Below are 26,694 nucleotides of genomic sequence, written 5' to 3' on the forward strand. Positions count from 1 at the left end.
AATGCACACAGAAACATCTTGAAAATTTGATCTCTACCAAATGGAATACTGTTCTGATGGTGGAATTCCAGGCCCCAACACGCATGTAGGATATAATCTTATGGGCACGGGACCTTGCCAGCATCCACGTTAACCAATTAACCATCCCTTCTGCCTTAGAACATTTTCTAATACAGCGTTTCTCCTAATACTTCTCCTCCATATAGTTTCACGTGTTTTCACTCTGACCACCTTCATTTGCCTTCAGTTTGCCTGAAATGCTTTCCTAGCTTTACTTCTGCCCAAACTGGCTTAGCTTAATATTAATACAGTCTAGCCTGGTCTCTCCTCAGTTACTCAAGATTCAGATGCACGTAACAGGAGTCACCGTCTTGCCTAGTAAACCCTCTTACTGTCTTTCCAACGGAATGGTAATTTTTCTTCATTATTTATGTGTTGGTTCATATTTCACGCATCTATGTTTTTGAAAATCCTTAATCCATAATTGCTTTTGGAAGCAGTACTTTTACCACATATTTTTGACCCTTGTAAGGTAACTGTAGTAAAATTTTACCACGACTATAACCTTGATTGGTTTGCTGGGCTCAAACTTATGATACTATCCATATTATTTCTAATCTCCTTACACATCTTAGCTTGGATGACTACAACCGCCGGGTCACCCTGTGTAATGGAACCTATGAAGGTTTGCTGAGAAGAAATCAAGTGGGAAGAAACAGTGAGAAATTGCCAACTTTAAAAGACATACAAGATTGCCTGTCTCTCAAGAAGTTTGACAATCCTCCTTTCTTCCAGAACTCTACCTTTAGCTTCAGGTTGGTGCTCTGAGCTCTGCGACCCTGGCGTTTTACAATACTTCTAGATTTTCACGCCTGTGGTTGTAATGAACTGGAAGGAAATCCAGGTGTTGGGAGACATCAAAGCTCAGTAATAGGGAAGCACTTGGTAAAAGAGGGTAACAAGGCATCAGTGTCAAGGAAGTCATCATCCACCTACTATCATTAATAGCGTAGTTCGAATATCTTCTAACTCAGCCATTCAAAACCACCTTTTGTATTTGTAATTTCTGTACACATATAAGTACAGTCTTCAGAACCAAGGCACCTCACTAAATAGAGTATTTTTGAAATATTTGCTCATGATTTTTCTTTTCTCCCTTAAAAAAATGTCAACCATAGACCTTAATATTGGGGTCTGAGATCTCAGAGGAGTATTACAGATTAAATGCAACTCAGATTACAGCACAGCAATGCCATTACAATACTTGAAATTTAAAGGCCAACTAATAATTTTCTCCCTCTAAAAAGACAGTAAGCATGATGAGAAATATGTATGGCTATAAATAAGATTTTAAACAAACATCTTTGAAGCTCCAAAAAAGAATGGCAGATAGACTCATGGTCTTCTCCCAAACTGAATTCTCTCTCTCAACCATGTGTAAATTATACAATTGGTGTGTTATTTGGGGCCAGGGGCAGGGTAGGCTGAACTTACTGCAGAGGTCGTGCCGAGTGTAGCAGAGCCCAGAGTCTGTGCTGAGGTTGGACACATCCCTCAGAATAGTGTCAAAGCTGAGGTGAAGGATGACCTTTACCTTGAAAAGGAGCATGCATTAGTTTTTCATTGTGATACAAGTGCAGTCGACACAGATTGCCTTCCATATAGATTTTAGTTAAGCGAGTGGTTTTCAAAGTGTGGCGCCCAGACCATCATAATTGACATCACCTGGGAGTTAGGTAGAAAGAACCACAGATTGTTAGGACCCAGCCTGTACCTACTGAATCAGAAACTCTGAAAGTGGGGCATGAAATATGTGTTTTTATTTTCCAGTGATTCTGATGTATGCTTAAATTTGAAGATCACTGAGTTAGGGTATGGACAATTAAAATTTCCTGAAAATGAGGAGGGGAAAAAAGCGAAAGGTAAGGGGAATTTGGGGATACGTTTAGAATGCTGAATGTATTACAGTCAAACAGCAGATCTATTCAGTGGAGAAATAGGAATATAAGATTATATGTGAATTCAAAAGAATATTTATTGATCTCAGACCATGTGCTGGGCATGGTACTGAGAAATGGAAATACAAATTTGAAGAAACCACAGTCTCTGTCCTCTAGAAGTTCATATCTAGCACGGGAGACAGATATGACAGTAAATAATTGTCATACAGTACACAAAAGATATAGACTCCAGCCAAGCAGGTGTGGAAGTAGCATGGATTAGGAGTTCCCTTCTCTTTAGAAGATCTCATTAAAGGCTGTCGCTAATTCTTAGCTATTTAGCTACAACAGAGCTTCCCATTTCCTGACACAATCTCAAAATAGAAGACCATTATCTAGGCTGGAAACAATACAAAGGGACCTTTATCAATTCATGACTCTTGTCACTGACATACTGATTTCTCTCAGGAATGCCCTGGAAGGATTTGATAAAGCAGACGGGACCCTGGACTCTCAAGTGATGAACCTTCATAATTTGGTTCATTCCTTCCTGAACGGGACAAACGCTTTGCCACATTCTGCTGCCAATGATCCTGTTTTTGTGGTATGTTCAAAGACTCAGAAGAGATGAAAACTTTTCTAGATAATGTGTTGGATTTATGTGCTTTACAACAAGATTAAGGTTTGGTGTGTGTTTTATTCTCTGTGTGAATGGGATGTATGCATATGTAAGTTAATTGAAATCTACAGCATAGGGGTGGTTAGATAGCATTTGAAGTTCTCTAATCAGAAACCTATACTTTAGAGATGGTTAGCTTTGGAATGACCCTAGATGGGAGTTTACAGTCCAGAGGTGGATTCAAAAATTAGCATAATAATATTATAAATTATACCATAATTTAGCATAATATATCGTACATTAGCATAATGATGAGTGATTTTTCATTGGTGGGATGAGTGATGTTGAAGGTAAGTGATGGGCTGGAAGTACTGTGCAGGTGCTGTGACCCTTGCATGATGCCCAGGTACCTGAGGTCCAAAGCTCTGTTTGGTGTTTGGTCCTGGCCTCCCTCACCTCACAAAGGATTCTGGCTAAAAATGAGCTGCTTTTGCCATCAGAATATCAGAAATGTGGACTACTGGTCCCAACTTCTTACAAGGTGGGGGCTTGTCTGTGAGTCCTCCATTGCCATCTTTGTTCTTCTGTAGGATGGTCCTTGTTCCCTGGCTCTAACTTGATATCTCACATCGCTTTTCAGGCTATCATTTCAGCCATCAGATTATGCCAAGCATTTTGATGTCTACCTTCTCTGCTATCTATCTACACATCTATTGACACCATATGTCTCTAAATAAGTTTTTATTAAAACGCACATTTTAAATTATAAAATTTGTACATACAACTCATATTCATAAGAAAACATGTCACTCCTACCCAGTACTCCAAAATGTTGAGTAGAACAGCAGAATCCTCTGACAAATTGAGGATTAAACCAAGACCTTTCACTCCTACCAAAGGTGGTAATGGTGATGCTAGTAAGTTTTTTTGTTTTAAACACCTTTATTGGGGTATAATTGCTTTACAATGGTGTGTTAGTTTCTACTTTATAACAAAGTGAATCAGCTATGCATATACATATATCCCTGTATCTCCTCCCTCTTGCGTCTCCCTCCCACCCTCCCTATCCCACCCCTCTAGGTGGTCACAAAGCACCGAGCTGATCTCCCTGTGCTATGCGGCTGCTTCCCACTAGCTATCTATTTTACATTTGGTAGTGTACATATGTCCATGCCACACTCTCACTTCATCCCAGCTTACCCTTCCCCCTCCCCATGTCCTCAAGTCCATTCTCTACGTCTGCATCTTTATTCCTGTCCTGCCCCTAGGTTCTTCAGAACCACTTTTTTTTTTTTTTTTTTTTTTTAGATTCCATATATATGTGTTAGCATACGGTATTTGTTCTTCTCTTTCTGACTTACTTCACTCTGTATGACAGACTCTAGGTCCATCCACCTCACTACAAATAACTCAATTTCGTTTCTTTTTATGGCTGAGTAGTATTCCATTGTATATATGTGCCACATCTTCTTTATCCATTCATCTGTCGATGGACACTTAGGTTGCTTCCATGTCCTGGCTATTGTAAATAGTGCTGCAATGAACACTGTGGTCCATGACTCTTTTTGAATTATGGCTTTCTCTGAGTATATGCCCAGTTGTGGGATTGCTGGGTCGTATGGTAGTTCTATTTGTAGTTTTTTAAGGAACCTCCATACTGTCCTCCATAGTGGCTGTATCAATCTACATTCCCACCAACAGTGCAGGAGGGTTCCCTTTTCTCCACACCCTCTCCAGCATTTATTGTTTGTAGATTTTTTTGATGATGGCCATTCTGACTGGTGTGAGGTGATACCTCATTGTAGTTTTGATTTGCATTTCTGTAGTTGCTAGTAATTTGATTTTCAATCCTAAGTCTCAAGGATTGCCAAATCTTATGTCCTTATTTTGAGGAAACCCCCTAAGTGTGCAGGGCTTGACAACATTTTTCTGTCGATGGCCAGATAGCACGTGTTTTAGGCTTTGCAGGCCAGATGATCTCTGTTGTAGCTATGCAGCCCTGCCACTGTAACACGAAAGCAGCCATAGACAATACATGAACAAGTGAGTGTATTACCCGAAGACTGGGTTCAGTCTCTTGGCCGACATTGAGCCAAAAGACACAACCAAGCCAAAGATTGATCCGAAGAAGGAAGGATTTATTGCTTGCAGCAAGTAAGGAGAACACTGGGGATATTTCCCAAAGCAGTGTCTCTGGGAACAGCAAAATTGGGGAAGTTTTAAGCTAAGGGTATATGAATATTCATGAAGGGGCTTGCGCAGAGGAGATTCAGCATAGAACTGGGGCAAAGGTCGACAGAGTCCAATCTTTAGTTGATTGAAGTCACAAGTCAGAAAAGGTTAACATCATCATCTCCTAGGTTCCGCTGATCAGGTGGTTGATCGCTAGAGGGGGGTTTAGATTCTTCAGAACAGCTCAAGAAAGTGCTTCAGGCCAATCTTTACCATTGAAACGGAACTGAGAGTTCCGTTTCAAAGACAGCTAACTTGTTGTCTTTGCTATAGTTACTTCTCTTGCCTGATAACAGTTTGTTCCTTTGTTTCCTTAAAATTGTCATTACTGAGGCCTGTTCAAGGGCAAGCATTGAGGACAGGCTTAGATCACAAAACGGCTTAGGCTTAAAATGGCCTCTCTTATGTCGAAAAGCTGTATCTGGTTCTTTCCCACCAGGGATTCCCCCTCCCCTATCTGCCTACAAGTGTGGTGTTCTAATAAAACTTTATTGACAAGAACAGGCTGCGAGCCCTATTTACCCAGCAGGCTTTAGTTTGCCAACCCCAGCTTGAAGGGATCAGTGTCTTCTCTGCCGTACAGATGTCTCTTTAGTCATCTTTCTCTTCCTGCTCTAGTTAGAAGCCCACATTATGACTTTATGGACGAGGAATTCCGTGACTTACACGTAGTTCAAAGACACTAGATGTTTAATCGTCCTTGTCTTCATTACTTTTAATACCTTTAATATTTAAAATTTTGTTTTCTTTGGTATAAGTTATGTATATATAAATAGACAAAAAGCCACAGCCCTTCTCTGAAGGTACAGAAGGAGTAATGTTTTGGCACCAGCTCCAGAACTCACAGTTAATTTAGGCTGTTTACAAAGAGTTTCATGTTGAAGCCAATTCAGCTTCAACAGTATTGAAAGCCAGGTTAAAGCACTTAAGTTAACAGAGCTATAGCTTCCGGAATTTCAAATTCATGAGTCAATTTATGCAAAAACATTGCATATAACATTTATTAAATTTATTTTTCTGAAATCTCTTCAAGCAAGAGAAATACAAAGTTGTATATGATCGCAATACTGAGTATAAGAAGGTATAATGCTAAAATGCAGGAAAAACTCTGAACTGATCTCTGAAATTCTAATTTTAAGGTAATTGAAGGAAATGCACACATTTATCATGGAAAATAATATTAGGTCACAGGAATGCTAAGTAGTTCTGTTTTCAATATTAAATGTAGGTATAACCTAGAAAAGAAAAAAAAGAGGGAAACCAATAGACTAAATAGTTAACTGCCACAAAAGAAACTATGTTAGAGACAAGTAACTTTCTTCCCAATTCCTAAAGATAATATTCTTAAAGTGTATTTGGATATTGTCCTCCTAGAAAGTTACATTTGGCAAGTTGTAATTCTTTCAATTCCACAATAGCTAGGAGACTCATAGGTTGCATGGTTAGTACTCACTGAATAGCTCATGTGTCTGTTCCTCACCTTATATGCTGAAATTCTAAATGGAATTAAGACATACAAGCAGCCTTATTACCATTTGTATTTCCTTCTTTTTTTATTGAGCTATAGTCAATTTATTTACATATAATATTGTATATATTATATATGTAACTGAATCACTTTACTTCACACCTGAAACTAACACAATATTGTATGTATTCTTTTTCAGATTCTTTTCCATTATAGTTATTATAGGTTATTAGATTATTACAACATGTTGAATATAGTTCCCTGTGGTATACAGTAAAACCTTGTTGTTTATTTGTATTTCTTAACAATGACAATCATTTGGATAAGAAAGGAATTTAAGAACATAAACCAAGAAAAGAGAAAATGAGTTTCTAAAAACAAAGATCTAATGGATCGCACTAAGTTAAGCCTGTAAGACCTTATCAGACTCTACCTTTCTAGGCTGCAATAAAATGACTAAAATTAATAGGTCATAGTAGCAAATATAAAATACTTCTGAGTTAGTATGAGTTTAGTTGAAATTTTACAAAAGAAGTATATAGGACATTGCTTTTCTCCCATCAAGAGCAAAGCACTTACATTGCTTTTCTCCCATCAAGAGCAAAACACTTAAAAATGGGTCTATTATATTTATCTTTCTTAAAAAGTCATAGAGTAATAGCTTGAGTAACTAAAATAACATTGTTTTATGTCAATTTTAAATGTATTAATGGTTTAATGATTTATAATTGCAGAAATATTGGCAAAAAAGTTTTTAGATGTCCATAATTTCATTTCAATATTTCTGCTTATTTTGTTTCATATTCTTATATGTTTATACAGTTGCCAATATAATGCACACATTTTTAGGTTGTTACATAGTTTCCTAAATTTTTTAATTAAAAAAAATTATAACATTATAAGAGGTTCAAATGTAAAAGGCACAAAATGAAGTCCCTGTATCAATACCACCTCCCAGCTATCCATTCCCATTTTTCCCTATTCTTCCAGATATATTTTATAGATATACAAGCACATATATTTATGTATAATATTTCTCTTTTTTATACAAATGGCAGCATACTATAGAGACTTTTGAGACTTTGTTTTACTCTTTAGTTTTTGTTTTTTTACCTATTCTAAACACTTTTTTTTTTAAAGACCTCATGGTATCCTGTAGCATGAATTTTTCCTGAAATTGGTCTCCTACTGATGGATGTTTAGGTGGTTTCTAATCTTTTGCTTTACAAACAATACAGCAATAAATGAACATGTAAGATAAGTCAAGAGGATAGAATCACGGGCTCAGAAGTTAAATAAACGCATTTGAAATTTTGATAGATGTTGCCAAGTTGCCCTCTGGGAGGTTGAATGATTTTTTTCTCCGACCAGCTATGTAGCAGAGGGACAATGCCCCGACTCTTTCTCATTAATATGGTATGTTATTACACTTTTTCATCTTTGCCAATGTGATAAGTGAAAATATTTCAGTGAATTTAATTTTCATTTCTTTTCTTCTAAGTGAAGTTCAGCATCTTTTCACATATTTGAAGAACCATTTGCATTTCCTTCTCTGTGATCTGCATGTTCATGTAGGATAATGACTTCTGGGAGAGCAAAAAAAACTAAACGTTCTTAAGAGAATTAGTTAAATGATTTATTCTCTATGTAAGCTAGTAACAAATACAACATCCTCTTCTGATATTTTATTTTTCTTGGAAACCTAATACTCTGTTCATATAAAGATGTATTTTCTAAATTTCACTAGCTTAAGGGAAGTTAATGTGATCATTGATACAATATCCAATCTCCGGAACAGTGCTTAGGTTCTTTAGTGGTTAGTACTTAGTTGATGTGCAATAAATTATTGAGCATCTATTAATGTGTCCCTACACTAGATGCCATGCAAACATAGTCCTTTAAGTTCACAAACTGTGTCTGGTAAACAACTCTCCTCATTTTAAATATGGGGAAAGTAAAGTTCAGAGAGGCTAAGAGTTGAGTACAACATCAGATGAACTAGTAAGTGGCTGAGCAGAGATTATAAGAAAAGTTTTCTCCTCAAAAATTTCCCCACGTGGAGTCTTCCAGCTACAATTTTGCCTTTTGTCAGTTTAGACAATTCTAATTTGATCACTTCACAGTTGCTTTCATTATAGCTGAGGACACATTGTCCTGTTAGATCATGTTGATAGGAATTAACACTAGTTGGTGAGGCAGGTCTGAATAATTTCCCTTGACTTTTGAAAAGATAGGGCATTGGTTTTGTCATGAGTAAGGATTCATAACTTTAAAATGCCACATTTACTTATTTAATATATGTATTTTTAAATAACTGAGATAGACAGCCACTGATTCCTAAGTAGCATAACATCTTGGTGAATTTTACAAGAGCTGAGGTGCCAGAAAGGGTGGCTGGCCACCTGCTTGGGCAGGAGCTCCCAGGGTGGCAGGGTTTCTATAGGCTCAGTCTGGGTGGTTTTATTTTATTTCATTTTATTTTTAATAATTGAAAAGCTCTAATAATATTTAATTAGGTACAAGAAATACTCTTGACTGAAGTGTGTACCACATTCTATTGTGATATACTCTTATTTACTCTTTTTTTATTGAGGTATAGTTGATGTACAATATTACATAAGTTACAGGTGTACAATATAGTGATTCACAATTTTTAAAGGTTATACTTTGCTTATAGTTATTTTAAAACATTGGCTATATTCCCTGTGCTGTACAATATATCCTTGTGGCTGATTTTATACACAATAATTTGTAGGGATGGTTTGATTTTTAACTTGTACATGCTAAATGGCTAAATGGAGCTGAAGGGGTTCTTTTCAACTCTAGACTTTATAAGGATAAACACATACTGTACTGAGAAGAACTAAACCTGTAACTAAGAGATGAACTATATACACTTCATTATTGATGAATTAAGTAGTATAACAGCAAACCATAATTTATATACAAATCTAAGATGGGTCTAGAATTCATTTGAGTTCCTCTCTCCTAGAGCTTTGGTGGTCCCTTAGTCTTGAATGGCCTGGGAGTATCTCAGTTCTTCTCTAGAATATCTTCTAACATCACCCTGGTCCTCTCTTTTCAACCTGTATTGTCTGCCTATGATGTATGCAGTTCAGCATACATCACATCTTTTAAATTGACATACTAATAGCAGAACTCTCCTGTGTTCTCTGTTTGCATCTGTTCAAAATTTAATGCTTAAACCACAAGCTTTCTTCCTCAAGGGTATAGCAACTGAGTTCCTAATGCTCTTGATATTTCTTCTTATATGCATGCTATCATATCTTATATACAGTGTATACTGTATAATTTTATGTATACATATGTATATTTTGTATCCAATGCTATTATACAAATCTTTTGTGCAGAAAGGGTGCTTTCCCTATGTAACTCCTCCAAAATGCCTGAAAAGTACCTTCTATTCTGTCTGCTCAGGATGCAGTGAGAGAGTGGGTAGAAAAGGATAGGGAGAGAAAATTATAGCAAAACGGGAAACACGCACCATCCGGGCTGAGCACTGCCCGGGAGACTATTATTATTCAAATGCCCATTTTCTCTGGTTGTTTCTTCTCTCTCACTGAATGTGCCGTCTATGGAGTACTCATGTCCCTGTGGGAGAGCTTAGTCAGCTAAGTAGAAGTTGGGTGTTGTGTAACTATTTCATGCCTATTGCATATGGCTTATTTAGGTATGTAAAACCAACATCTTGACTATACACTGCTTCAAATCCTTGACAGAACAAGGCAAGAATAAATAAATATTATTGATACTATAAAATAACAAGCATGGTTAGCTATGCTTTTTAGGAGTTACCATTAGGAATTCTCTCATTTAGAAATTCGGACCCAACTTTTTACTTGTGACTTCTAACTTAAGTTTTAAATTAGAGCTTCTCGTATGGAACTGTGTGTCTCTCATGTGACTTTTAAATGCTCAGATATGAATTCTTAGAGGACCAGAGCATCATCATGTTACCACAATAAGATCCACTCTGATTATGAATGACATCTTCTGGATAGTAATATGTGAACTCAAGTGGTGAAAACCACAGTGAGCTGGTCTTTGATAAAGTACAGATGTGTTTTCAGTCAGCCTCAGGTTTCGATAGTAATGTTCCTCCAGGCACAGATACTCTTCTCTTGTCATCACGAGATTCCATGTGGCCGCAATTTGAATTTGCAGCCATTTAAATGAAGGTTAAGTTTGGTAGTAACTTTATCCTCCAATGATCTTGAGAAAGGCATGCATGCTTTCCCTGTACTTTATTAAGTTTCTTTATGCCTGTAAGCACAACATTTGTTGATCAGTTGCTTTCTTCTGCAAGGGTTACATTTAAAAATTTTTACCTCGAAAGCCCATGTAATCACATTTTCTTCAATACTGCCTCGCAAGTTGAAATTTAGTGGGTTTTTTTTTTCTTCCTGTACCTATCCACACTTTGTTGGAACAAGATAGAATAAGTTTTATACCGAAATTTGTAACCTCATTTCTGAAGCACTCAATTATTAATGCCAAAATGTAACTATGAATCTCTATAGCAGATATAAGTCAACAACAGTTTACTTTTACTTTGTTCTGTTTTTATTTATTATCATCAAATTACATTTGGCCTTTATAGAGATATTAACTTAGCTTATTTTCAACCTGTGTCCAACAAACATATCATTAGTTTCTCAAGAGCAATTCAGGGTATTTCGTTGAGGAACAATGTTCACAACTTCATCAAAAATACCTAGTCTCCAGGTTGCGCTACTTCTCTTTCTAGCCTCTGGATATATTGTTGCTCACAGCATTTTGTCTGTTGCCTTTTTTGCATCTTCTTGGCACACACTGGCCTTTTTTTTTTTTTTACTACATTCTATAAATTGGGTACTCTGTGTGTAGTTCCTACTAGAGCTTTTATTGTATAATGTTTAACAACCCTTCTGAGACCTATAATCTCTCCTTCTTACTCTTCCCCTGTTATTTCTCCAAATTATGAATTGTTTTAGAGTGTTGTTCCCTCCTTAATTATTTACACTTTGTGCTGGGTTAATTCTAGTGCTTTCACCCAGTTATTTACCTCTTACAGCATTAAATCTGCATCTTTCTATGCCCTGAGAGTCTCTTATTTCTTTTCGTAAATCACAATTTGATCTCTCACTTGAACTCAGACAGTATCTAAAAGTTCAAGAGATGCTGTATGGCCTTGCTTGGAAAATACATTCTGGTACACCCCTTTTTCTGTGTATCACTTAGCATTTGGTTCAGCTGCTTAAAACAGAAAACCAAAATTACAGAAGCCTAAACAAAAAAGAGGTTTATTTTTCTCTTGGTGTAAAAGACCTCTAGTGGCAGGCGGTCCGGGGCTGGTATAGTAGCTCCAGTCATCATGAACACCTTCTGTCTTTCTGTTTTACCATCCTTGGTGAGTGGCTTCTTTTCTTAACTTTGCTTGCTAGCTGCTAAGATGGCTGCTGCGGCTTCAGCCATCACATCCATGTACCAGGAAGCAGCAAGCAGAGATGGAAAATGAAAAGGGGACACTTTCAAGGGAGACAACCACCTTTAACGAGATGTCCTAGAAGTCCTATCCAATGACTTGCAGTCAAATCTCATGGATAACTTGACACATTGTTTCGCCCCAAACACAAAGGAAGTTACTGTGGAAGAAGCAGAGAAAGGCAACCCACAGTGCTTGCTACACTTAGACACTGTACATCTATTGCTTAGTCTCCACGCTTGAGGCAAAACTTCTGTTTGAGGCTGGCAGGCTCCCGAGGCTACGCCTGGAGAAGGAAGCACAATTGCCCTCTCTGGGAACCTCTTAACCTTATGTGGAGTTTCCAGGATTTAGGGCATGTGATATTGTTTTCAGGGACCCACACCAACAACTAACACTTAGCTCCTTTTCCAGGGCTGAGGCCCCTTCTCAAAGATGAACTGTTTCTGAACTCTTCTTGTGGGAAACATTGGTCACTAGCATTATCATGTGTTCTTCTCAAGCTGTTGCTCATGCGATAAACTCTATGCCTTTATTCCTCCGGGGTTTAAATTTTGTTACTCAAAGCCAAGATTTCAGAACTCAGAAAATCCTTTCTCTCTGTGAAAGCCCAGGTCTTACAATTTGATGTTTTGGTTTTTAACGTGATTGTCTCTGACATGAACTTTAAAAGTCCATTCAGGAAAAAAATCCCCTCAGTAAATCACTTGATTCTTTTTACTATCCTGAAAGTAGAAAGCTCTCACTGTTGCCTGAATGGGTGGACTAACTACAAGAAACTTTGGGTAAGATTTGAAACTATTATCTACTAAATAAACAACAGTAATACAAGCCAGAAGGGCAAGGCAATTAAAAGGGTTAAGAAGTGCAAAGGACTGAGAAGTCAGACTGGGCTTCCCTGGTGGCTCAGTGATTGAGAGTCCGCCTGCCGATGCAGGGGACACGGGTTCGTGCCCGGGTCCGGGAAGATCCCACATGCCACGGAGCGGCTGGGCCCGTGAGCCTCTGCTCCGCAACGGGAGAGGCCACAACCGTGAGAGGCCCGCGTACCGCAAAAAAAAAAAGAAGAACCAACCCTATTTCATTTTAGAGAAAGTTCCAATCAGATTGGTCTGATTGGAACAGACCTATCAATGTTAACACCGTGTTCAACTGTCTTGCAGGTCCTTCATTCCTTTACTGATGCCGTTTTTGACGAGTGGATGAAAAGATTCAATCCCCCTGTGGATGCCTGGCCTCAGGAACTGGCACCCATTGGTCACAATCGGATGTATAACATGGTTCCTTTCTTCCCTCCGGTGACTAATAAGGAACTCTTTTTAACTGCAGACCAGCTTGGCTATAGCTATGCCATTGATCTGCCAGGTAACTAATGCAACTTCTAAATGCATGATTCGTTCACCTTATAAAGAAGCTTTCTCTCCTTTTTCCTTTCTTTCTAGTGTAAACCACGACCTTAAATTGAAGTACTCAGGTCTAGTTAAGTTTATTGGCAATTTTATAGAGTATCTATATTTACCAAAATGAGCCTTTAAACTACCGATTAAACATCAGAAAAGGGACTGGTTGGATGACTCTTGCTTTAGAAAACTGAAAGTTGTTAAGAGAACTTATTTCACAGGGAAAGTATCTACACCCGATTTGACAATTCTACTTGCATTAATTGAAAACTGGCCGTGGTTTGAAATGCCTAAGCAATAAAATCAAAATACACTAGCCACCTACGGATGGGTACTAGCAGGACCTGAAGGTAAGGCTGGGCTTATGGTGAGGCAGACGCAGCACGTGCCTCAGGCACAAAGTTCAAGGGCAGGCCAAAAACTCAGTAATTGAGCTAAGGAGTAATATTCTCAAAAACCCAAATTCATGCAAAAAAATCTATGATGAATACACTACCAAAAATTTAAAGACAGCTGTCGTCGTTTGTTTGTTTTATACCCCTGCATCAGTTTGTAAGTAGACCAAATTTTTTTTTCCCCCAGTTAGCCAGTACCACACCTGCTGAATGGGTTTGTGAAGATGACAATGGCCTGCCAATAGATTGGGCTGCACGGGGCTTCCTGTGTACATTTTTTTTTTTTTTAATGAAATTTTTGAAGTCATGTTTTTAAGTTGTAGGTTTTTTGTTAGCTTTTCCACCTGGTTCAAAATATGGGAGGATGTTTTGATAAGTGTAGGTAGGGGCATTATATTTTTTTATTTGCCCAGGCCCCAGTATAGCGCCATGTGTCATTTAAAGAATCTTAGGACAGGTTGAGAAAGGAAGGTAAAACAATTTTAAAAATCTCTAAATTTTTCAAGAAGCTGCAAAACATACGGCCTATCTGCTGGTGGCATTTCCCCATTGGTGCAAAGTAATCAAGATGATTTCTGAGGTCACGTGTCTCTCTCTCTCTCTCTCTCTCTCTCTGTCTCTCTAACTTTCAAAGCCTTTCAGACCCTGGACCCTGTCCTTTCTTTTTCCTTCCAGTTCTACATCTACTGCAGCTTACTGATTTGAAGTTTCCGTTCTTTGGTCAGCTAAGGATATCTCTTTGAAACCTTTCTCTTTTCTCTGGGATTGAACATAATAATAATCAGAAAGTTTGGAATGTGCATTTTGACCATGCTTCCATGTCTTCTGGCATCAGCCAATTAACAGGTACAGACCAAGAGTCTAAACATGCCCAGAATGCACTAACTCATTAGAAGATACAAATTACATTCATTTATTGGTTTAACAAAGAAATTTACAATCCTGCCTGGGGAGACATAACTATAACAAAAGGTTGGAGAAGGGAGAGAGGGATTTGGGAAAGGAGCTGGGTCTTGAACTAGATTAAAGAGATGGTAGGTCTTAGGTAGGTGAGGGGGAAAGAAGGGAGCATGTTAGATTGAAGAAGGGCAGGGAACAGGGCTGTGAAAGATACATGTAGTCTATATAGAGGACCATGAGACGAAGGTCTGGTTGTAGTGGAGGGCTTGGGTAGATAACCGTGAATTAAAGTTGGATTTGAGAGAAGGGCCTGGTTACTGAGCGCTTTAAAAGCTGGGCAAAAACCACGAGATGCCACTCTACATCCAGAAAGCAGAAAGTAACAAGTGTTGATGAGTGTGGAGAAAATGGAATCCTCGTGCACTGCTGGTGGGAATGTTAGGGTAGTCTCTGTGGAAAACAATATGGCAGCTCCTCAAAAAATTAAATGTAGAATTACCATACGATCCAGCAATTCTGCTTCTAGGCATATATATACCCTCAAAGAATTGAAGGCAAGTAATGAGATATTTGTACACCTCTGGTCATAGCAGTGTTATTCACAACAGACAAAGGTGGAAGCCGCCCAAGTGCCCAATGACAGATGAATGGATAAAAAAATGTGGGCGATACATACAATGGGATATTATTCAGTCTTAAAAAAGGAAGGAAATCCCATCACATGCTGTAACATGGGTGAACCTTGAAGACCTTATGCTAAGTTAAATAAACCAGTCACAAAAGGACAAAAACTAGGATTTCACTTCTATGAGGCACCTAGAGTAGTCAAATTCATAGAGACAGAAAGTAGGATGGTTGTTACCAGGGGCTGGGAGGGAATGGAGAACTGGGGAATTACTATTTCAGTTTTGCAAGAGAAAAAATTTCTGTGGATTGATGGTGGTGATGACTGCACAAAAATGAATGTATTTAATGTCACGGAACTTAATTTAAAAATGGTTAAGGTGGTAAAACATATGTAATGTGTGTTTTCCCACAATTAAAAAATAATAAGTAACTAAAGAAAAGCTAAGCAGAGGAGTTTGGACAGTAACAAAGGCAATCGTTTTTGGCTCCTGAACCAAGAAATGACAGAATAAAAATCTGTGTTTTAAGAAGATGAAGATGGCAATAGATCCTGCCAGATTGCTGCAGGAGGAGACAAATTAAAATCCTCTTGGAGAAACACCATTGTGATGAGTCAGGGTCCTCTGTGGGATTGGAGGGAAATAACTAGAAGGACAATCTTACATTTACAGAAGTGTAGAGTATAGAACAAGAACCCAGTTCAGAATTTAAGAATAGCTGGCCAAGGATATGATAATTTTTAAGGAAACAACAAAAAATGAAATCCATTAATTTTGTGGAAAAGTGCTTATAAAATATATGTGAATAGAGGATTGGATTTATCATGTGATGATTCAGATTTTATTCACAACTATTTAAATGGGTCCAAATTCCTTCTGCTCTTGCTATTGATTCTCTTCTGTTATAATAGCCAATCTCATTTGTCTTACTCACTTATCACCCCATAAAAAAGGTAGAGACAATAGAAGAATTTCTAGACCTGAAGGTTGTATATTTTGCAGTTCCCCAGATACCATTTTAGCATGCATTTTTTTACAAATGAGTTTCTAACTCACAAAAGTAGTTATATACTTCCTTGGAGGGTTTATTCTGTGTAAGTATTTATCGTAAGAAATTTTTAAAATGCAATAATCTACATTCAAATAATGGAATGCCATTTCCCACTTCCTCCAGAAAAACAATTGTGGATATGATAAATAGTCGGTAAGGAAGGAGAAGATAAATTTTATTCCGGCCGGTGTAGTTTTGCTTTATCAACAAAAGTGCATGTGAAAGGCTAATAGGTTTATTCTTCCCTTGTCTAAGAGTATTCAGCCGATGAAAATCCCAATCATAGACCCTTCTCTTCTGCTTTAATTTCAGTTGAAGAAACTTCAGATTGGACCACAACCCTCTCAGTGCTTATGGGGATGCTGGTGGTTTTGGTTGGTCTTTTTGCACTGCTGCTTCTCCTTCAATATAGAAGAGTCCGAAAAGGATATACACCCTTAATGGAGACACAGTTAAGCAAGAAGAGATACACAGAAGAAGCCTAGATGCTCACGCCTTACCCTGGAGAAGAGGCTGGCCAAGGCTTAGTTCTGACCCTGACAGTGAGCAAACGAATCCTCACTGGTTTTCCTTTCATTGAAGATCTTTGGCATAGCTCCTCCTGTTGTGGTGATCCCAAATACGGAAGATGCTTAGCTGTAGTTTCTGGTTTGCGTTGTTTATCTAACAAACAAGCTAAAGTGCTTGAGGGTGTCTCTACCATCAAACAAAGGTAGAGCTGCTGCTGATTGGTGGTATTTGTTAATAATTCCTCATTTTGATTAAGCCTCCTCGTGTTCTGAGAGCACCCCAAAAAATCGATAGAGTGGATTCATTGAAATTTGCAGGTCAGTGTAATTTGAGAGCTGGACAAGATCATGGTTAAATCTTTCTCAGCCCACACGTCTTCATTTGTAAAGGGATGGGGGCAGGAAGGTGCAGGTGCTACATGAGTCTCCAAGGTCTCCTTTAGGTGTAAACATCTGTGATTTTAGGTGGCTTCCTGGTCATCTTTCTGCAGCTTCTTTTTCTTCTTTTCTCTTGTTCTCTCCAGCCTTTAAAATGGTCTTGAAGATGAAAATAGGCCTTATTTTCCATACAGGATGGAGAACGAATGAATGAATGATCAATTTGGTTCTCTTTTATAAATTAGACTTTACAGAGTTTATAAAGAGTCTGCAGTTCTCAACAGCAGAGCTATCACCAGAGTCCATATTCCTTTGCTAGGGAGCCTCAGATGAAAACTTATTCATGCATTTCGCTTATTTTTAAGAGTTGACTTTACATTCATGAATGCTGCCCTGTACTGACGTTACTTACAAATGCTAATTGCGTCTTATCATTTAAAAGCAAACCATCCATACAAAATATGACAATTCAGAATGAAATGGCTAGGATCCACTAAGTAATCATCAGATTATGAGAGATGAGAATGAGGCAGTCTTTACGAGAATGTTTAGGCTTATCAAGATGATCCCTACTTCTGACGAGTTAACGTTTTTTGAGCTCTTAAGACAGTTTCATCTGTTCACGTCTGGTATCCATGCAGTAGGAGTGAAGCCACCGAGGTGGCCCTTCTGTCCACTCACTTCAGCTCCTCTCTACTGGAATGGATGTGTGTGAAGAATGGGGCTTAAGAGCACCCTGGAGCCTTCTCCATATGGGGGGGCTACAGGGTGCAAGATTTACCAATACCCAGTGTTATCCCCCGGAATAAGACTGCAGAAGCCAGAGAAATGGACAGAGCTCAATCTGAACTGAATTTGAGTGAGTCTCATAAAGTATATCTGAGAGTAGGCTCAGCAGAGGAGAATCAAGACAGCCCAGAGTCCTTCACGGGGTGAAGCCCTGCTTGGACCTCTAACCAGCGCCACATGCATAGATCTCAATGCCTGCCTTTAATAGAATTCATGGAAAATTCAGCAATGTGTTATGAACATGGTCCACTCTGGCAGGTTTCTTTTCTGAACTCAAGGTTGTTGGGGAACACATTTTTACGTCCTGTTTTTAAACCAAAAGAGAAATATCTTAAGATGAAGATATAAGTGCGCGTGGTAGGTATGTTCCTGAGAAGTTGTGTATAAATCAATTATACATTAAAAGCACCAGGGGAAATTACTTTCTATGGACGAACTATTACGAATAATTCTATAAAGCACATAAGCACCTCTAGCTTATCCTTCGAGTATATCAGAATTTTCATACATCATATTCTCATAAGATTTGTTTAAAAGCAAGATCTATCTGCGGCAGAAATAAAGACTAACCATTTACACTTAGCTCCTTTTAACTATAGTGTGTGCAACTTTTCATAAGTATTATGTTTTATGATGCCTTCCTAAGAGAAATAGTTTCCTAATTTTGTAGTTCATATTAGAGTAATAAAATTTTCTAGCATTTTGTAACATTACAATAAATCAATGACGACAGCCTTTCAGCAAATCTAAAGGTAGAATAAACCTGTAGAGTAAAAAGTTGGTATTTACTTACAGTGAATACTATGCAGATAAACTCGGAAAATATCACCGAGCATTGTACAGCCATACGTCTCAATGATGGGGGGAAATATTCAACCTTGAAGAAAATGAACAGATTGCTTTATATGCTTCTATCTGTAGTATTAGAAAAATTGTGTGTATATGAAGTATGATTTTAAAAGAAACGCTTCTTAAAAGCTAACATTCAAAAGTGAAATGAAATCCAATAACATCTTTCCTTTGTGAATTAAATTCTCTTCTAATTCTAAAATTCTTTGACATAAATTTGTGTCTTGCTTAGGATTTAACATTGTTAATTATAATAATCCTAATGAATAATTCTAATCTCACATGAACAAGAAGTAGAAAACTTACTCAAGAGGAAAATAAAAATTGTTTTGCAGATTATTGTTCGTCTGTTGGGGGCTATTGTTTTTTAATTTGTGAACATCAATTCCCATCTTTTTGGCACTCGATATATACATGAAATTTTATGTATATACATAAAATACATAATAACTACTTCACTTTTGAAAATAAGTCCTTAAACTTGGACGGCATTATGCTAAGTGAAATAAGTCAGACAGAGAAAGACAGATACTGTATGATATCACTTATACTTTGAATATAAAACATACAATAAAGTAGTGAATGAAACAAAAAAGAAGCAGACTCACAGATATAGAGAACAAACTAGTGGTTACCAATGGGGAGAGGGGAGGGAGGAAGGGCAAGACAGAAGTAGGGGATTAAGAGGTACAAATTGTCAGGTATGAAATAATACAGCCAATATTTTATAATAACTCTAAATAGAGTATAACCTTGAAAAATTCTGAATCACTATGTTGGACACCTGTAAATTGTGTAATATTTTATATCAATTATACTTCAATTAAATAAAAAAGAAGTTCTTAAATATGCTGGTGTTTCTAATTTCTATTGAGTTTCTAAGCAACTGCTACTTCCTAGCTCTCTATGATGTAGGCAGGAAAAGGAGATACTACCCGTTTTCCCAGGTAAAGAGTCACCTCTGATGTCCCTACAGTCTAAAGACTGAAATTGGAGTGGGCGGTGAGTAGGGAAGCCACTTGAAGTCACTGTCTAGGGAGGCAGCCTCCTCCTAGAGGAGCCTTTCAGCTCAGTCAGCTTGTTGGAGACGCCCCGAAGAAGGAAATTAGAGCCAATAGAGGTAATGGTTACATGGCGCTCGCTTCCACTTCTAGATTTGAAGCTTCTAGAGGTCAGGTTGTACAGCTCTCTGTACAGCTCCAATGCCATTGTATCAAAGCACTTTAAATAAATAGCTAGAAAACGGTGGTGGTTAATTGATACAGGCACATAAAAGAGCGAATTCACCTCCCCTACCCTACCCCCTGCCCCCTCAGTGGGAGATAGCTACTCTCTTCAATGCAGTGGCAAAACCCAACTCTTCCTATTTCTCCAGGGCCTTGTTCATCCTGATTACTCTGTAAATATTTTTTGAATGCATAAACTAATCTCAAAGTAGAACTTTTTTTTTTTAATTTTGTTTTTTCAAAGTAGAACTTTTCATTCAGGGCTTCTGGCATGTGTTTTGACATGTACTGGATAAAACATAAGATAATGGGGTCTTGTATCGCTGCCATGAAATGAATAGCAGCCTATCTTTCAGATTCTGAGTTGTGCCTATGCTAGATAGAATTTTACTCCATACAACCCAATACGAGGGGCTACTTCTCAGCCATATTTTCTTCTTGGGTGTATCTTTTCCCCACCACTGGTAGGCCCTAATTCTACCATTCATACGGACAAGAGTAGAAAGTTAAGACCTCACAGTATCATTATAGGGCCTTCCACCATCTGATGTCTTAAAAGCCTTGTTTCCGTGGAAGGAGTTAGTGGGCAAATGATATAGTCAGGCAAAATCAGTGCCTTTCTTACATGGATGGACCCACTGGTGAAACTAAAGAAATTCTCAAAGATAACATGATACTTTACTTATAATGGCAGTTCAAGATGAAAATAATTCCTGTGAATTTAATTATACTTGGGTAGGTAGTTTAATGAAATCTTGAAAGCAACACACAAGAAAATTGTGAGCAATAGGATAAAATTTTTGAAAGCTAAACAAAACAAACAAACACACAAGCTTCCTATTCAAGGCCTGAATGCTCTGTATATTATCACCAACAGTATTTCTATTTGAAAGAAACCATTAACCCACTTATGTTATTTGCCACGTTGATTCAAGCCAGAATTCTTGGATGTAACATGACGGAATTTGGTCCTTTCTTCTAGCCATTCTCTGCTCCTTTGCTGGTTTATAACAAAGCTAAAACTATCACAGTGTCTCCCAAACATAACTGAGAGAAGCTTAAACTTGTCCCTTTTTATTAAAATACTAGAGATTTCACTGCCAGAGTAGACACTCTGATTACTCATTCACTTTGTATGTTATTGGGTGTTTCTGAATTTGTAATGAGCACAAATGACCATTTTGATTGAGAGGAATTAGGCTCACAGTAAAGCAAAACCTGCCCTCTTGTGTTGTATTAGAAAATTGCACAATTTTGGTAAAGTTCTTTGAGCTGTTTTCCTCTACCGTGGTTAATTGCCTGGGGTCAGAGAAAAAAACAAATGCCAGAAGGTTTGCCATCAATTCAAAAATCAGAACAGATAAAGCACAATATTTAGAAGGAAATGATTTCCTGTGCAGGCAAGGTAATCATATAACTAAAGCTCTTAGACTTTCCTTTCCAATGTACTTTGAAATGTTAAATGTTCCCCTGCAAGCCATAAAACTCTGGGTGAACATTTCAGGCCACTGGGCAAAACTCTTTTATGCTTGTCAGATACACAGAGGGTATAATTTAGTCAAATATTATTTATATGATCATACTGCAGCTGGAGATAGGGACTACTTCTTTTTCAACTAAAAACAGTTATTGAGGGTTTCCCTGGTGGCACAGTGGTTAAGAATCCACCTGCCAATGCAGGGGACACAGGTTCGAGCCCTGGTCCAGGAAGATCCCACGTGCCGCAGACAACTAAGCCCACGTGCCACAACTACTGAGCCTGCGCTCTAGAGCCCACGAGCCACAACTATTGATCCCACGTGCAGCAAATACTAAAGTCCGCGTGCCTAGAGCCCGTGCTCCACAACAAGAGAAGCCACAGCAATAGCTCCCACTAGCCACAACTAGAGAAAGCCTGTGTGCAACAGTGAAGACCCAACGCAGCCAAAAATAATAAATAAATAAATTAATTTAATTAAATTTAAAAAACCTGTTACTGAGAAGGTGGTAAATTTCAGTAAAGTTTTTAGAAAAATACTGGATCAGTGAATTGAAACCAGATATAAATATCTGAATTTGGGTGTAGGTGTGAGCAGCGTCAGAAAATGTCCTTTACTGTGGAAAATTCACTTTTCAAGACCGGACTATTGGCATGGTGGTACCCAAAGCAAATGTTTACTTGGGTGCCCACAGTGGCTTATCTTATATTAGGTGATTGCAAAGATAAAGAATCTCAAATAATAAAGAAAACATGGTCTCTATCTAGGTTTTGTGAAGCTCTTTCTTCTAGTATGTACACCCAGGTAAAGATTAGAGGGGGGAAACAGGCAAGGCATTTGTTTGCGTATTCTGAGAAGTTTTGTTTAAGTGAAAAAATTGGGGCTGAAATTTTCCAGCTGGCTCTATCTGTTATTCTCTTTCTCTGGTGGTTCTCTCTGAATGGGGATTCCAGACACGGTGACAGTAGCTGTTTTTATGGTGAGTAGGTGAAAGGAAAAAAAAAAAAAAAAAAATCCTCAAAGCAGCAATGGGGAAGTCAGATTCAAGACACTTAGAATGTCATTCATTTACTCCCTATTGATAAATATGTTATTATGTGGCACACTTTGCTGAAAACTTAATTTCCAAAGCAGCAAGTTTATTATTTATATTTCTACTTAAAGTCTCATTTCTAATATTTCTGCTTCTTTAAAAAAGCAAGTTTTGGGGACTTGCATGGGGTTCCCCATAGTTGTACGTCCCAAATCACGATTCTTTGCTACTCGAGTAAACCTTGTTTTCCTGGTTTAAAAAAAAAGGGGAGGGGAGTTTTGTCTTGACTATTGCTACTAATCAGCTTTTTCCTTCTTAAAAGAATATCCGTATTTCAAAAATCTTGCATTCCACACCAAGGAGTGATGCTCAGCTAAGCCACACGCGTCGCTGCTTTGTCTCACGAGTAACTCAAGCGACGGATCAGCCTTGAAAACAGAAATGTGATCTCAGTCATAATCCGAGCAGTCCTGTACCACGCTCTCCTCTTCAGCTGTGGCCAACACATAACTTCCAACCTTTTCAGCTCCGAAACTCTGACGTGAGCTGCACCTTTTCTTTTCCTTTCAGGCATTTTACAATTCTGAGGCTTGTTAACGTCTTATAGACTCAAGGTCGTTGTTCTTCCTTTCTGTGCATTTCTCTTTCCAGCCAGGTGCTCTTATCAAGATGCGGGCGTCTTTGTGTTTTTAACACTTTTCCTTGAGACAGTCCCAACTCTTTGATCCTGTGCTGACTCGGAATCCTTTGCTGTCAGCCGTGCCCAGCGGAGATCTGGTGCCTCCTGGTGCTCCTGTCTGCCAGCGCCTGACAGCCTCGTCGGGCCTCTCTGACAGTCAAGGAGCTCTTCCAACCCAGTGACATGCAAATTTGCTCCTTTTCTGCTGTAGTTTGTCACAGCCCACATTTTCCACCTTAGCTGCACAAAGGCAGGCAGGGTAAAATCGTTCTGGGGTTGATGCTGGCCGCAATGTATGTGAATTCATTGTTTTTAAACAACAGCTACTCAGAACATCAAATTACTGGGAGCTCACCTTGCAGCTAGGTGGCAGGAAAACTACCTGCTTTTCTGTTTGCTGGAGAGAGGATGCCACCGAATGGCTTTTATCACAGGGCAACCTGCTCACCTGTGTTGTAGCTGTCAGAGGATAAGAACTCCGTGCCTCTGGAAGTTTTGCTGAGACTTCTGGGTATGTACCTAACTACACAGAATCACAGGAGAACACAAAGACTCTGCAGCTCGTTTCCTGTTTATATCTGTCAGCTTAGCCCCACTAGAACTCATTCCCTTCCTCTGTACTCTAAAAAGGTCATGAAAAAAATATGTTACCTAAAAAGCCCACTATTTTTTCCCCTATTCAAACCACCAGTAAGTGATTGACCTTAATTATCTCCCTGTGTGAAACCTCTGGCAGTTGAAGATAAGGGTTCTCAGCTCCCGTGAATAGCACCGTGTTTCCTGAGCCCGGTCACAAGTCCGTGTTCTGTACAATCCGAACATAATTCTCTGTTGACACTTGGCAGGTACCTTTTCTTGCCCTTGGCACTGGTTCAGTGGTTAGGGAGGGCTCCCAAGGGCTATTTTCAATGGCAAAAGGACACTTTGGGGATGAAACACGAACTGGCCTTGGCTGGCATGGAAGTGAAACATATGAAGAAAGCTATTTTTTTTTAATTAATTTTTGTGACAAAACATATATAACATAAAATTTTCCATTTTAACCATTTTTAAGTGTACAATACAGTGGCATTAAGTACACTCACAATGTTGTACTACCATCACCCCCATCTGTTTCCAGAATTTTTCATCATCCCGAACAACCACTCTGTACCCACTAAGCAATAACTCCCCAATCCTTCCTTTCCCTCACCCCTGGAAAATTTAACAAGGCTTTGGGAAGTCTCCACCGTCTCTCTCCTGGTACCCTCAGCTCTGTGATTTTGGTGGAAACCTAATGGTCTTAAACCAATTACTCTTTTCCATAACATTGGCTGCAGCGTTTCAGCCGTGAATGCAAAACTGATAGCCGAAACATCAGAAAGGGATTTTTACTGAGGATTCTAGGAAATAAGGCCAAAAGTCATGGTCTCGTCCCTGAGTGATATGGTGGGAAGATGTGAGGTCTGTAATCACAGCAGCCATTTTGTCTCCTTGAGGGAGTGTTTGAAGCAGTCAGGGAGTACCCCACTTTTTTCTTAATTTAGGCCAGTTTAAATTCGTTTTTCTCTTACAATATGAAAAATCCTGACTGATAAATTCATCTTCAGGGAATTTAAAATTAAAGTGAGGACATAGAGGAGTTCATTTATTTAGTATTTATTTCCAGATACCATAATCCATGCCTTCAGTTGAGTAAAAAGAAATTCTTCTTTGTTCTTTCAAGATTGCAAGAGAAACATATCAACGCCTAAGGAAGGGCTCCTCTGAGTGTAAAGGGACAGTAGAGTGCAGTCATTCAGTATGTGGCATTTAAATTCCAGCTCAGTCACTTATTCGCCACCTAACCTTTTTTGACTTTTTAACTGCTCTGGGCTTTAGTTTCCTTGTCTGCGAAAGGATATTAATAATGTTCCTCCTGTTCTGTACACACATAGCTTGTTTTAAGAATGAACTGAGTTCATATATTTATTCTTGAGAATACTGCCTGTGTGTTAGACTAGGGGCTCAAACAACAGAAATTTATTTTTTCACACTTCTGGAGGCTAGAAGTCCAAGATCAAGGTGCTGGCGGGGGTGCAGACAACCACCATCTTGCTGTCTCTTCACGTGGTCTTTCCTCTGTGTACCTGTACCCCTGGTGTCCCTTTGTGTGTCCAAATTTCCTCTTCTTATAAGAACACCAATCAGATTAGATTGGGGCCCACCCTACTGGCCTCATTTGAACTTACCCCTTTAAAGACCTTATCTCCAAATATGATTACATTCTGAGGTTCTGGCGGTTGAAATTTCAACATATGAATTTGGGGGGATATAATTCAGCCCATAACAGCCTGGAACGAAGAAGTCACTCAATAAATGTTGATATTTTTTGTCAAATCCCTTTGGAATGCCTGGCGTGTGGAAGCAACGCCGCAGGATTCAATTTCATCGATCATGGCTCCAAACTCAAAAGAAGGCTCTGCAGCGTAGGCAAAGATAGCTGAAACCTAAGCAGCGCTCTGCAGAAGGATCACTGCCCTTTTATTCATGATGCAAGGAGCTGTGCGACTTCCTGGTGCTCAGGTGAGGGGTGGGAGGGTCACTGAGCCACAGATGGTTTCCATTGGCATGAAGACCTCTCACCCCTGGAGAGGAAGAAAGGCAAGGAGGGAGAGACACAGAGAGAGGGGCGCTTCAAGCAGAGCTAGCCATCCTGTTAAGCCCCAAAGGACATGCTACCTTTTTCACTTGGAGAAAGAACCGGACTGTAAATGGGCTGTGAAACGTTAAACGTGAGTGAACTTTAAGCAATTGACATGATGTTTCTGCTTCATTACCGATTTCATTTTTTCTGCTCCTGAAGCCATAGAAAATGTTCCCAGCTACCAGTTCTTTCTAAGAGATAAAGAACTTTAAGAATGGACTCAGGTTAGATTTCCCACAGATATTCTTTGGACGCTGCGCTTTCCTTGGTTTTCATCCCTTGGTTTGGCTTTGAAGTGAGAGTGAATCAGAGTCAGGAGGGAAAGGGCTGACTCCCCGCCTTAGGCTGGAGGGTGAGCTGTTTCCTGCCTCCCAGGCAGGAGAAATGAACAGATTCCCCGCCTGCTCAGCCCCATGAGCCCCACCCCCTTGCTTAGCGCTTGCCTGGATCCTTGAAGGTTTCAATTTGTCATTTTAACCTTTCCAGAGGTCACTTTTTCGTCTTTGCGTATTTTGTTTGTTTTTCACATATTTGGCCGTTGTAGAACATACTCTTCCCAAAATTATGCGTGGATACTCTTAGCCTGCCTTACAAATTGCACTTTGGATTTGCACAGATCAGCGAACCGATGAAGATTGTGAGCTGTTCCACTCTGGGGGTTCCCCGCCAGGCGACGGCTCAGTTCAAGAATTGTTCGCTTTTTCTCCCTGCAGTACTGGTGCGCCTTTCTGAGTATTTAATTTCATGTTTACTCCTTACTATTTTAGAAAAGTGTGTTAAAAAAATGAAGCAAAAGAAAGATTAATGTAAGTTTCACAAGTTTAGTACATTGGGGATCAAGATGGAGATCTAGTGAGGGTTGATGTAGCCTCGAAGGAATGTAAGCTGGTCATCTATGGGTTTAATTGTGCAGGAAAAGAAAGGAAAGAAAAATAAGAATTCTGAAAAATACATCATTAAGATTGTGTGGAA

General features: G+C 38.8%; 1 protein-coding gene across 1 annotated transcript in view; it reads left to right on the forward strand.

Moving 5' to 3' along the window:
• The window catches only part of DCT (dopachrome tautomerase), a 32,996-nt gene extending 13,519 nt beyond the window's left edge, over positions 1-19,477 (forward strand). The window contains exons 5-8 of the mRNA XM_067713145.1: positions 636-815; positions 2,409-2,544; positions 12,908-13,109; positions 16,429-19,477. Of these exons, the coding sequence (XP_067569246.1) occupies positions 636-815; positions 2,409-2,544; positions 12,908-13,109; positions 16,429-16,601 (691 nt within the window). The 3' untranslated portion in view covers positions 16,602-19,477. The remainder of the gene's footprint in view (positions 1-635; positions 816-2,408; positions 2,545-12,907; positions 13,110-16,428) is intronic.
• The last annotated feature ends 7,217 nt before the right edge of the window (positions 19,478-26,694 follow it).

This window comes from Pseudorca crassidens, chromosome 18 (assembly GCF_039906515.1).
Source record: "Pseudorca crassidens isolate mPseCra1 chromosome 18, mPseCra1.hap1, whole genome shotgun sequence".
NCBI lineage: Eukaryota > Metazoa > Chordata > Mammalia > Artiodactyla > Delphinidae > Pseudorca > Pseudorca crassidens.